The sequence below is a fragment of the Elgaria multicarinata genome, chromosome 1, assembly GCF_023053635.1.
Source record: "Elgaria multicarinata webbii isolate HBS135686 ecotype San Diego chromosome 1, rElgMul1.1.pri, whole genome shotgun sequence".
Taxonomy (NCBI): Eukaryota; Metazoa; Chordata; class Lepidosauria; order Squamata; family Anguidae; genus Elgaria; species Elgaria multicarinata.
In genome coordinates this window covers 155,968,058-155,980,795 of record NC_086171.1, presented here as the reverse complement: position 1 = coordinate 155,980,795, position 12,738 = coordinate 155,968,058, and the positions used below count along the sequence as shown (strand labels likewise).

The 12,738-nt window shown below is 44.1% G+C and overlaps 1 protein-coding gene across 5 annotated transcripts in view; it reads left to right on the top strand.

Annotated features, from left to right (window-relative positions):
* PTPRF (protein tyrosine phosphatase receptor type F) overlaps positions 1 to 12,738 on the top strand; it is a 589,418-nt gene that overhangs the window by 536,926 nt on the left and 39,754 nt on the right. For all 5 annotated transcript variants that reach the window (XM_063140104.1, XM_063140096.1, XM_063140111.1 and 2 more), the window contains 5 exons: positions 231 to 809; positions 1,328 to 1,425; positions 9,438 to 9,691; positions 10,481 to 10,571; positions 12,043 to 12,255. In XM_063140104.1, the coding sequence (XP_062996174.1) occupies positions 231 to 809; positions 1,328 to 1,425; positions 9,438 to 9,691; positions 10,481 to 10,571; positions 12,043 to 12,255 (1,235 nt within the window). The remainder of the gene's footprint in view (positions 1 to 230; positions 810 to 1,327; positions 1,426 to 9,437; positions 9,692 to 10,480; positions 10,572 to 12,042; positions 12,256 to 12,738) is intronic.

Here is a 12,738-nt window from a genome sequence, read left to right as displayed (position 1 = left end):
CTAGCATGTCAGGGAGAAGCCTTTTAACTTAGCCTTCTCCCAGCTGTACTGTTTATGAGTACAGAGAGCTCATGTTATGGGAACATTCAAGCAAAAGATCTTTCATGCTCAAACTGAAATGCTACCTGGTTTGTCTCAACATGTAGTTAAGCTCTAAACCTGCTTAGGTGAGTGACTCCAATGGTGCTCTCTCTCCCACCACAGCATGTCACCCTGTTTTTGTCCCACAGTCCCAGGCAAACCTACCATGATGATCAGCACCACATCCATGAATACAGCCTTAGTTAATTGGCACCCACCCAGAGAGATGGTTGGAGAGCTCTTGGGATACATGCTACAGTACAAATGTGCTGATGAGGAGAAGATGACCATCCTTGAGTTTGGGAAGAATGTCGATCACCACACCGTGTCCAACCTTTACAAGGGTGCCACCTACACCTTCAAGTTGTCTGCCAAGAATAGGGTTGGTCCTGGGGAGGAGTTTGAGAAGGAAATCACTACTCATGAGGAAGTGCCAAGTGGCTTCCCCCAGAACCTACATGTAGTGGGGCTGACCACTTCTACCACGAAAGTGACCTGGAAACCACCACTGCTGGCTGAGAGGAATGGAAAAATGACAAACTACACAATTGTGTACAGAGACATTAACAGCCAGCAGAACATGACCAATGTTACTAAGGATACAAGCATCACTCTAACCAACCTCAAACCTGATACAACCTATGACATCAGAGTTCGAGCACACACTAGCAAGGGAGCTGGGCCCCTCAGTCCCAGTATTCAGTCTAGGACGATGCCAATGGAACAAGGTAGGCACCTCCTGCTGTGATCACATACAGAAGTCCTGCACCAGTAAATGGGTCAGGGGTGGCCTGGACAGTCCTAACTCACTGGGGTTATAACTGGGGCATAGGGGTCGGTTGAAGAGAAACAGGCATAGAGACTGTGTGGTTGGTTTCATTGTTTTGAACAAACAGCCCATTTTCTCTTTGCACATGAGGATTATGGCACAATTGTTTTGGTGTGACCTCAAAAGGGAGCTTTTTGAAGAACCAGCGTCTAGTAACTTGTAGCTTTTGATTGTGGCACAGAGCCAGTGTGGGAAGTGACAGCTCAGTCTGAACTTCCCATCTGTGTGCCCAAAGAGAGCATCTGCTCTTGGGAGACACTTGAAATGCTCAGGTATCCTCCTAAGATGTGAAAGCGGTTGTTGTATCTAGCTGAAATCAACTTGTGCTGCTACTTAGAAGGGTGGGAAGACTGGTACTGGTTGGTTGCGTACTGTTGCCCCTCAAGGGACACTCAAAAGGATTTTTTCTGATTACAGTGTTTGCAAAGAACTTCCGTGTCAGTGCTGTGATGAAAACATCAGTGCTACTTAGTTGGGAGGTGCCAGACTCTTATAAATCTGCAGTGCCTTTCAAGGTAAGGGAATATCACTGTCATGGATTGAGCCTGATCCAATTGTAGTGATTAGACTCTCCCAGAAAGACTCAATCTAATCCATAGCTTTGCATGCAGAAGGTCCCAGGTTCAATCGTCGGCATCTCCAGGTAGGGCTAGGAAGGAGTCTTGCCTGAAACCCTGGAGAGCCGCTGCCAGTTTGTGTCGACAATACTGAGCTAGATGGACCTGCCTGGCTAAAAGTGACAGGAAGGAATATGTTTCAGGGGTCCTCAAGCCAGGTGTTTTGCTGCCATCAACCTAATACTTGTTCGCATAACCTAAGTAACAACCCTGGAGATGCACCAGGGATTTAGTGTCAGGATGCAAGAAATGTGAGCATGCTTGGACTTGGCTATTGCAGAGTCCCTACGCTTTCTCCCTCCCATGTCCTTTAGTCTGGTTCACTAAAGTGTGGTAAATCAGCAGTTAGGCAAGTCTTCTAAAAATAGGTATAAAAAACCTTTTTACTCCCAGGCAAAATCCCTTGATCCTCTTGCTGATCCTGAAGCATCACAGAGATCCTTAAGACATAACCCTACCTGAATGGGACTGTTTTTCTGTTAATTGCCACTGAATGGAAGGGTGAGGGTTTTATGGTCAAGACTGGAATGAGCCAGCGTTGTGGAGTGATTGGAGTGTTGGACTGGGACTTGGGAGATCCAAGTTCTAATACCCACTTGGCCATGAAGCTCACTGGTTGACTTTGAGCTGGTTTATGACTCAGCCTAAACTACTTCACAGGGTTGTTGTGAGAAGAAAATTGAGAAGCAGAAGGATCATGTAAGCTATCTTGGGTTCCTTGGAGGGAAAAGGTGGTATATAAATGTAATAATAAATAAAATAAAAATAAATGAGTCATAATAACATTACCTCAGTCACATGGTAGCTCATGAAAAAGCAGCTCCCACTCCGTTAGGGTAATGTTTAAAGCAGGTGTGGGCAACCGCAGAGGCCTTGGGGGCCACTCGGATTTTTTTTAAAGAAAACAAAAAAACACCATTTTGAATTGCTGCATCATGCTCAGTAGCACTAAGGGGTAAATTTAGCTAAATTTGACACTTTTAGCATTCTGGAGCACTCCATAGTCACTACTGCACACCATTTTACTCCTTTAAAATGATATATATGGGGTTCACCTTGCCCACCTCTGGTTTAAATGAACCCTTAGAAGAGACTACAGTTAGGAGGCAGCAGAATCGTTGAATTCCTGGGAAAAACATTTTCATATTTCTGCTGATCATGGGGTACTTTGGCACTTGCTATTAGGGCAGAGAAGAGGGGCTTCTACATGGGACCCCATAGCGTGCAGGTGTGTCTGCTTTTCCTTCTTGCAGCATTATTTTAGACACTGGTAAGCGCTGTTGCCAGCCATGGAATCCCATAAGGGGGCTTTGATTGTAAAAGGCTATGTCTTTGGGCTCATTCATAGTTAGTGCTACGTGGTGAGAATGGTCCTGGTACAGCTAATGACTTATCGCGACTGTTGTGTGGCTTCATAAGGTCTGGTGTATTTGCCATAGCTGAGGCTGCTGACATGCAGGTTAGTCATGACGAGGCACAGGAGTAGATGGTGCTATTGACTTGCTAGCTGAGGAGCAGCCATGCAAATACAAGGGGTGTAAATGACCTTTAAGTATCAAATCTTCTATTTTGGGGCTGGGTGATTGAGAGGGCAGTTGCCTTCCGACTCCAAGCAGTCTTGGATGATACAGATTTTCTAGACCCATTTCAAACCGGCTTTAGGGCAGGATATGGAGTTGAGACAGCTATGCTCGCCTTAGTGGATGATCTCTGCATGAGTATTGACAGGGGGAGTGTGTCCCTGCTGGTACTTTTGGACCTTTCAGCAGCTTTCTATACCATCGACCATGGTATCCTTCTGGAATGCGAGAGGGATTTGGGAATTGGGGGTGCTGTGCTGCAGTGGTTCCGGTCCTACCTCTCAGGTAGATTCCAGGTGGTGATGCTTGGGAATAGTTGCTCCTCAAAAAAGGAGCTGTTGTATGGCATACCACAAGGTGCCATTCTATTCCCAATGCTGTTTAACATCTACATGAAACCACTGGGAGAGATCATCCGGAGGCATGGGGCAGAGTGCTATCAGTATGCTGATGACACCCAAATATATTTCTCTATGCCTTCAATAACAGCATCAGCTAAGGATAGTGTGTCTCCTCTGAATGAATGCTTGGAGGCGGTAATGGGCTGGATGAGGAAAAACAAACTGAAGCTGAATCCAGACAAAACAGAGGTGCTTGCTGTCAAGGGCTCTGACCTAGGTTTGGAGGTGTGTCAGCCAGTTCTGGATGGGGCTACACTCCCCCTGAAAGACTGTGTTCGCAGTTTGGGGGTGCTCCTGGATCCGTCGCTCCAAATGACAGCTCAGATAGACGCGACAGCCAGGAGTGCCTACTATCAGCTTTGGCTGATACGCCAGCTGCGCCCCTTCTTAGAGTCAGAAGGCCAAAAGACAGTAGTGCACACGCTGGTAACCTCAAGGCTTGACTTCTGCAATGCGCTCTACATAGGGTTACCATTGTACCTAGTTCGGAAACTTCAACTAGTTCAAAATATGGCAGCCAGGTTGGTCACCGGTACATCTAGGGGTGAGCATATTACCCCAACATTAAAATCACTCCACTGGCTGCCAATTAGTTTCCAGGCAAAGTACAAAGTGTTGGTCATTAACTTTAAAGCCCTAAATGGTTTGGGTCCAGGTTACCTGCAGGATCGCCTTCTCCCATATAGTCCGCCCCGCACACTCAGGTCCTCTGGGGTGAACTTACTTCAGTCATCTAAAACTAGGCTAACATCAGTTTCCCAGAGGACCTTTTCTTCTGTTGCCCCCAGATTGTGGAATGGCCTGCCGGAGGAGATTCGTAAAATTAACTCTCTGTGTGATTTTAAGGCAGCTTTAAAGACTAGCCTTTTCCAGCAGGCCTATCCAGATCAATGTAAAATAAAGAATTTTTAAGATGTATTGATTCCTGTTCTAATGTTGTTCCCCACCTCAGTCCAAAGGGAGAGGCGGGTAAGAAATAAATATATTATTATTATTATTATTATTATTATTATTATTATTTGTTCTTCCAATTGAGAACAATGCCCAGGCCATGCACAAGGACCAACAGAACTCTGGGAATAGGAACTCCCTCTCTCTGTGCTTAGCTGCTTAATTCAAGCATACAAGATGCCAGGCCAAAGCCTAATAATCTAACAAGCACCGCTGATAAATCTCCATGGGAACAATTAGCATTATCTACACTTGATAAACAGTCTCACACTAAATCTACATCCCAAAGGGTGTCATCTTTCTTTTTAACAGATTTAATTAAAGCAGATATTGTTCTGATTTGTGAATACTGAGGCACAGGCTAATTCTCCTGGTATTTTTATTGGAGATGAACTGGGACCTCTGAAATTCCTTTACTAAAAATCAATAATGAGGCTTTCAGTTCTCCTCAGGGAAGAATCATTGCTTCATCTGGTCCAGGAGATAAAGTCCCTGCAAAGAGACAACTGGTCTTATGGATTGAGTGAGGGGCAATGTTAGGATGAGATTCCTGTTGCATCCAGAACCTGACCCTGTCCCTGATCTAAAAGAACTTTTTGCCTGCCTGTGTTGGATGATAAAAATACATGTTGAGCTTACATTTTGTTGAGGAATGAGAGCTGATTTTTAGACATTTTCATGAGAGCATAAACAGAATATTTTTGGACTAGGAGCCTTAGCTTCCACCCTATAATTTAGACCTTGGCAGGATTTTAGTAACAGATTTGTCTTAGAGATCATTTTTTGCTGCTCCGACTAGTGCCCCAATTTGCATATCATGCTGCAATTCCTAGGTTGTTTAACCTAGGAATTGCCAGGGACGAGCAAAGCAACAATCACACTGCCTCCCATGCACTCTTCATTTATGCTTTCAATTAACAACTCTGGATTGTTTATGGGTTGAAGAACACAGAGTTAACCAAACACCAAACCAAGAGTAATTGTTGGGTTAACTCTGGATTGTTCAACCATATAAACAACCTTTATTTTTCAGGTTGATATGTCAGAAAACAGCCAAGCAATTGGGTTTTCCTGGGTTGTTTTGGAAAATGAAGTGCTCCAGTACACTCCTGCCAATTCCTAGGTTAAACAACCCAAGAATTAGCCATGATATGTGAACCAAGCTGGTGACTCACACCACTGAAAATAATGCCAGATCCAAGGCCTGGCAAGAGAGACTGACCATCCAGCTTTATCCTAGACAACCTCCACCTCTCTGTCCTTCTAAATAGATGGCACAAGTTTGCAAGTACCATGATAGGAAGGGGAATTCCCTACCTTCTCCCCAATAATGTTCCTTTGCATAGGTCAGCTGTAACACTGCCAGGAGAAGCCAGGACCAAGAGTTGCTTATATATGAGGCTTGGGGCTCAGGACTAGTGTTGAGGATCCAGTTATGCCTTCACACAGGCGTTCGGAACTTCCTGCTTGATCCAGTTAACTTCTGTGCTTGGGCAATAGCTGCTTGGATTGGGACACAACTCAAGCAGAGTACTTTATTATTACAATATTCTATTAAATATTGTTACACACATGCATACATACAAACATGCACACACATCACTATAAATTGGGGAAGATGCTGAAGTCGGATTTATTCTTAATTGCCATGTACTTAATTGCACCATGTACATTGATGGTGCTATATAAATAAATAATAATAATAATAAAAATGAACATTTGCAAAGCTTTTCTCCATATAGGATTCTGATATAGGATACTGATATAGAATTGATGCTGTACAGTATCGGCTGCACTTTGTGGACCTGATAATGAACATGGAAAACATCTGTTTGGCAGCCATGTTTTTCTGAAGATTTTGTGAATACAGGAATGAACCACTCCTGCAAATCCAGTATAAGTTATTTTTTCAGTTGCATCCCCAAAGCTTCAATGATATACTGGGTGAGCACATCCTCAATACTACTAGCTTTCCTTACCTGAAACATATGCCCCCTTTGTTTAAAAAACAAAAGCAATTGAGAAAGAAAAGGATAGAAGTACAGGACTGAAATAGCTCAAATAGTAGTAATAAAGTAGAATTCAGGAGACCAGGCTGCATCACAGCATCTGGAACAGATGTAGGATTTTCAAGTGTGAAAGCAGGAGATGGAACAAGGTCCATAAAAGGAAATGCATGTAGAGAGATAAAGGTGAGGTGCTTTATACGGAGACAAATTGGCAAGGATACATTACTCAGTTTAGTACTTCCTCTACTACCCAACATCCCCACTGGAAACTCAGGTGCCAGTGGTTGAACCACTGAGACACTGCTTAGAGAGCTAAATATGAAGAGAAAAATATAAATCATTAGATTTCAGGCTGCAGCCATACTTCAGACCCTTGAACTATCATTTCTTCTTTTACTACCTTCCTATGCCGTCCAATAGACAGAACTCTCTGGGTGATTCACAGAATAGAGGTAAAACCATAAATTACAAGGACAATAAAACATAATGTGATGTCTAAAACAAATTAGAACAGTCATGGAAAAAACCAAAAATAAATCCAGCGTCAGAGAACAAGAGCAAGGATCTAAAAATCACTAACACAATTTTAAAACTGAAGGATTAAAAAGTCAGCGGGAATAAAAGGGTCTTCACCTGCCACTGAAAAGACCATGATGTAGGTTCCAGGTGAGCCTTTCTGCAGGTGTTCCACAACCAGAATGCCCAGGGTTCTACCACAGAAAAGTCCCTCTCCTTTGTAGCCACCTGCTTCATCTCATAAGAACATAAGAGCCATGCTGGATTAGACCAAGGATCCATCTAGTCCATTATACTGTTCACACAGCTGTCGACCAGGAACTTACTAGCAGGACATGGTGCAACAGCACCCTCCCGCCCCTGCTCCCCAGCAACTGGTGTATATAGGCTTACTGCCTCTGATACTGGAGGTAGCACTTGGCTTGGGCATCGAAGAAGGGTCTCAGAAGAGGACCTTAGTGTCTAGGTAGATATATAACAAGAGGAGGTGCTCCTTCAGATAACCTGGTCCCAAGCCATTTAGGGCTTTAAAGGTTAAATTGGGCTTGTAAATGGACTGGCAGTCAATGCAGATGACAAAGCACTGGCATAATACAATTGTACCAGCCAGTTGCTGTTAACAATCTTTCTGCCCTACTTCGAACTAAAGTTTCTGGACCATTTTCAAAAGCAGCCCTACTTATAAAGTACTACAGTAATCCAAACAGGAGGTTACCAAAGCATGGATAACTGCAACAAGTTATTTCTCTGTCGAGAAAGTTTTGTAGCAAAGCTGATAAAAGGCACTCTTAGCCACTGAGACTACCTGTACCTCTAGCGACAGTGCTGAATCTAAGAGCAGTCCCAAACTATGCACCTAATCCCTAGTGGGAGTGCAATCCTCCCAAAACCAAGTTGAATATACCTGAAATGGTCCGACAAACCATGGACTATTTTATTTGATTTGATTTGATTTGATTTGATTTGATTTGATTTGATTGATTGATTGATTGCATTTCTATACCACCCAATAGCCGGAGCTCTCTGGGCGGTTCAAAAAATTTAAAACTTTCAAAGTATAAAACAACAGTATAAAACCATAATATAAAATACAATATAAAAGCTCAACCAGATAAAAACAGCAGCAATGCAAAATTACAAATTTAAAACACCAAGTTAAAATTTATCTATAGACTGTTAAAATGCTGGGAGAATAAAAAGGTCTTCACCTGGCATCTAAAAGCATATAATGTAGGTGCCAAGCGGACCTCCTTAGGGAGCTCATTCCACAGCCGGGGTGCCACAGCAGAGAAGGCCCTCCTCCTGGTAGCCACCTGTCTCACTTCCTTTGGCAGGGGCTCGTGGAGAAGGACCCCTGAGGATGACCTTAGGGTCCGGGCAGGTACATACAGGAGGAGGCGTTCCTTCAGATAGCCCGGCCCCAAGCAGTTTAGGGCTTTAAATGGTAATAGCAGCACTTTGAATCAGGCCCGTACCTGGACTGGCAGCCAATGAAGCTGGAAAAGAACTGGCATGATGTGGTCTCGTCGGCCAGTCCCTGTTAGTAACTGACAACCATATTCATCTTATGTGGGCTGAGTCTGATGCTAGATCTAAACTACTGCTTTATAGCAGGTATGGAAGTGCACTGATAACTGCTGGGGCACAAACCACATTCCATATACCACTTTCATAGTGTTATGTCTTGCTTTTTATTCCACCTTCATAATGATTTGACACAAGGTGTAAATCTGGCCTCACTTTATTGGCCTTCATCCAGTCCATTATCATGCCAAGACACTGGTATAGAACACCCACAGCCTCACCTGGACTACAGGAAAAGAAGAGGTAGAGCAGGGTATCATCTGCATATTGATGACACCTCAGTCAGCATCTCCAGATATCCTATTCCAGCAGCTTCATGTAGATGTTGAACAGCCTAAGGATAAAATAGAGCCCTGTGGAACCCCATAGCATAATTTCCACAGGACAGTGCAATAATCCCCCAGCACGACCTTCTGGAATCAATTACCCAAGTATGAGTGGAACACTGCAATACAGTACCTTCAAGCCCCAAACCAGACAACCTATTCATATGGATACTGTGATTGATGGTATTGAAAGCTACTAAGAAGCCCAAGAGAAACAACATGGTCTCACGCTCATCTCTCTCGCAGCAAAGGTAATCTCACAGAGCAAGTAAGACAGGTCTAAATCACAACCGAAACTCAGTTTCATCCAAGAGTGCCTGGAGGTGACTAGCAACCATGATCACGTGATTGTGATTACTCAGACTAGTGATAGTCATACTTAAGAAGAGCTCAGCTTAAGTATGTTATGCAATGATAAGATGGCAAAAAAACCCAAAAAAACCAAGCCAAGTAATGAAGTTTTGGAAAGGGATTTCATTCATATTTTTTTCTGTGAGGACACCTATAGTTTGGGGTGCAATAATTTGTTGACTTTGCTTGCAGATTCTGTACAATGGCCAGACGGTGGAGGTGGATGGCCACTCCATGAAGAAGCTGATTAATGACCTTCAGCCAGACACCAACTACTCCTTTGCACTCACAAACCGGGGAAGCAGTGCTGGGGCATTGCAGCACCGGGTCTTCATCCGGACGGCACCTGATGTCCTCCAGAGCAAGCCCATTTCCACGTACAAATATATTCATAATGGACAATTCACCCTCACTCTCCCCAAAGTGAAGACCTCCGTGCCAGTCAGGTACATCCTCCCCACTTCTGTGATTCTGCTCTATTTACCGGCCTGTTGCTGTGTTCTACTGAAGGAGAGCAGGGCATTAGAATCAGTCTTGTATGTTTCTATGTGGAGGGTGGGAATCTCCTGAGTCCTGCAGAGTCATGAGATTTTTCCATGGGTAATAAGGGGTGATATCATTGGGAACTGTGTCACATTTCACAGGCTGTGATAATAGTGTGAATTGCAAAAACAGAGGGTACCGGCCTTGAAATGATTCTGCTCTTGAGCTACCATTTTTTTGTGCATTGTATCCTGCTCCTCTGTCACCTGTCTATGAAATGTAGAGCCACATAAAGCCACATTATGGTCATAAAGCCATAATCCCCACCTTCCCCCCGAAAGGCCCCAGAATGCACCTTCTGCAGTGTTGCACAGTTATTTTAAATAATGTACTTAAATCTCTTTAGGGAGCTTGTTGAAGTCTCATTTGTGTTTGTGGTTTCCCACCTCTGAAATAGGAACCCCAATGGTAGAGCTGTCTTTTCCAGCCTCTGGCGTGATTTAACCAAAGACTGGTCTTGTGACCTCATTAGCCTGATAAATGTGAGCAGTCTGTAGCCCAAGTCTTTGGAAAGTGCAAAGAAAATGAAGATAGCTAGTGAGAGTTGCAGGGATGCCGAACGTTGTATCCTGTTGTAGTCCTCCTTAGAGTAGTTCCATTTTAACGGATGGGACTTAAGTTAGAGTAACAGTGGAAAGAACCCCAAGGTTGTCTGAAGCATGGCTCACCCCTTCCCTCCTCTTGTTTCTCAGGTGGTACTACATTGTGGTTGTGCCAGCAGACCACACAAGCAACATACTTGGCTCCAGATTGAGGACTCCAGATGAGATGGAACTGGACCAGGTAGAAGGGAGAAACCTGCTAGCATCGAAATTTGCTTCCACTTGTTTTGTGGCGAGTAGGGGAAACACATGGGCAATATTAGCCGGTCCTGAGCAGGCTGGTAGAAGACTTGGCATTTCTTCGCTTTTGCCTGTGTGGGATTATTCCCCAAGGAGAGCTGTATTTGGTGCCATCTTCTGTCGTCCTGAAAATGCGGAGTTCCTCAACTGACCATGATCGCCACACTCATCACTAGCCAACTCTGAAAAAGTGCCTGCAGAGCTTTCAGCTACTTAGCCTGAAAGAGGTCACTAAAGTGGCATTCCCAGAGGACTTGTTGCATTTATGAATCACACTTTGTTTCCTTTCGTCCTCAGGCTCTGCCGCACAATTCCTCTGCAAAGCAAGATGTAAAAACTGAAACATAGACATGGCAGTGCATGCATGCATCTTATCTCAACAATTAGGATTTAGAGAATTGGTTAAATGGGCAGATGGCAAGGACATCACCCCAAGTGAAGTCACAAGCCAGCAGCCTCCTTCTGCTGACGCAGCTGCACAGCCTCCGTCTTCAGGGCAGCACAGTTGTTCTGATGCTCCGTGTCTGCCCTGACACATTGTTTGTGTGAAATGTATTTCATGCCTCTTCTTTCGTTTTAAATTAGAATTTCTGTTCAGAGCCTAGCATTCATTTTTATTCATTAGAAAAACATCTTTAAACATCTGAGAGCCTTTCCGAGCAATGTAATTGAATTTTGGTGCGTTTATATCCTCCTCCTTGAATTTGTGGATGACTATGAAATTTGTCATTTTTTTTCTGAGTGTCCCATGAAATCTGTTAGCACCATGTGTGATTTCAACAAAGCCTGGCTGCAGCACAGCAGAATGTAGGGTGGGAGCACCTGACATTGTCTAGAGATTTTGTACATTTTACTGCAGTCTGCAAAGCATGTTTTTGGGGTGACGGGATCAGTCTCACACCCTGCTGAACCTTTATCTGTCTCTGACAGTTCAAATTCCTGGGCATCCAAAGATACATGTATGGCTAGTGCTTCATTGTCTTCTTTGTGCTGACTAGGAGAGCTGCACAGACATGGCTGCTGCTGATCCACCATCTAAGACCAATGTACACTTCAACATAATTTTTTCTACAGTGTTGAGGACTAGAAACTTTTTATAAAAAGTACTGTTTTTCACAAAACAGTACCTAAAGTAGATTATGTTAAAAACAATCAAAGCATGCATTAGAATCCCAGAACAATACTTTGCTTAAATGTTCTAAACCACCCCACCCCATGCAACCTAATAACTCTGCTGACAAGGAAGCAGATTTCAATTTGTGGAGTTCTAGAGAACGCCTAAAGGATTTTACTAGTGTAAGGAATATATGGGCGATCCTGAGTCATTTACCTGAACTGCAAGTTTTCCTTCTGGAAATGTAGTGTCCCCTTGACATAGCTTTTTCTCTCATTGGCTTTATTTTCCTACCCAGCTGCTGGAGGCCATAAACGAAGGAGGCCCGGACAGGCGCCAGCGTCGACAAGCAGAACGCCTCCAGCCCTACATTGCTGCCCAAATGGATGATCTACCAGAGACCTTCGTCTTGGGGGATGAGAAGAACTATAAAGGCTTCTACAATAAGCCACTTTCTGAAGACCTGAGCTACCGTTGTTTTGTGCTGGCTTCACTAGAGGATGGTGATACGGTAAGGAATAGGAGAAGCGAGTAGACCGGCTATTGGCCGTTTCAGAGGTGGCATGAGGGAAATAGCGGTGTAGTAAAGGCTGTGGAAGTTTTATCTGCAGAGCCTTATCCCCCTCCCCTTGCTTCCCTTGCCCATGTGTATAGGGGCCAAGCAGGTCAGGAGAGAAAATAAATTCCTGGTCCCATCCTTTGTTCCTCTTCACTTCCCCCATAATCCTGCATAGCCTTTTGGATTATGCATTGCTGCAAACTAGTATTAATGAGGGAGAGGAAAGGCTGAGTAATGCTGCTGCTGCTGCTGCAAATGTGTAAATAACAGCCAGCTGTAATAAAGACACTCTGGCCCTTCTGCTCTGCCCCTTGCTGGGGCTCTCTCTTTCAGCCTCATTTACTTGTAATGGCTCATTAGAGCTGGTCAAATGCTTCATTACTCATCCAGTCTGAGGACTCGTGTGGCAGACACCACAAACATGCAGCCACTGGC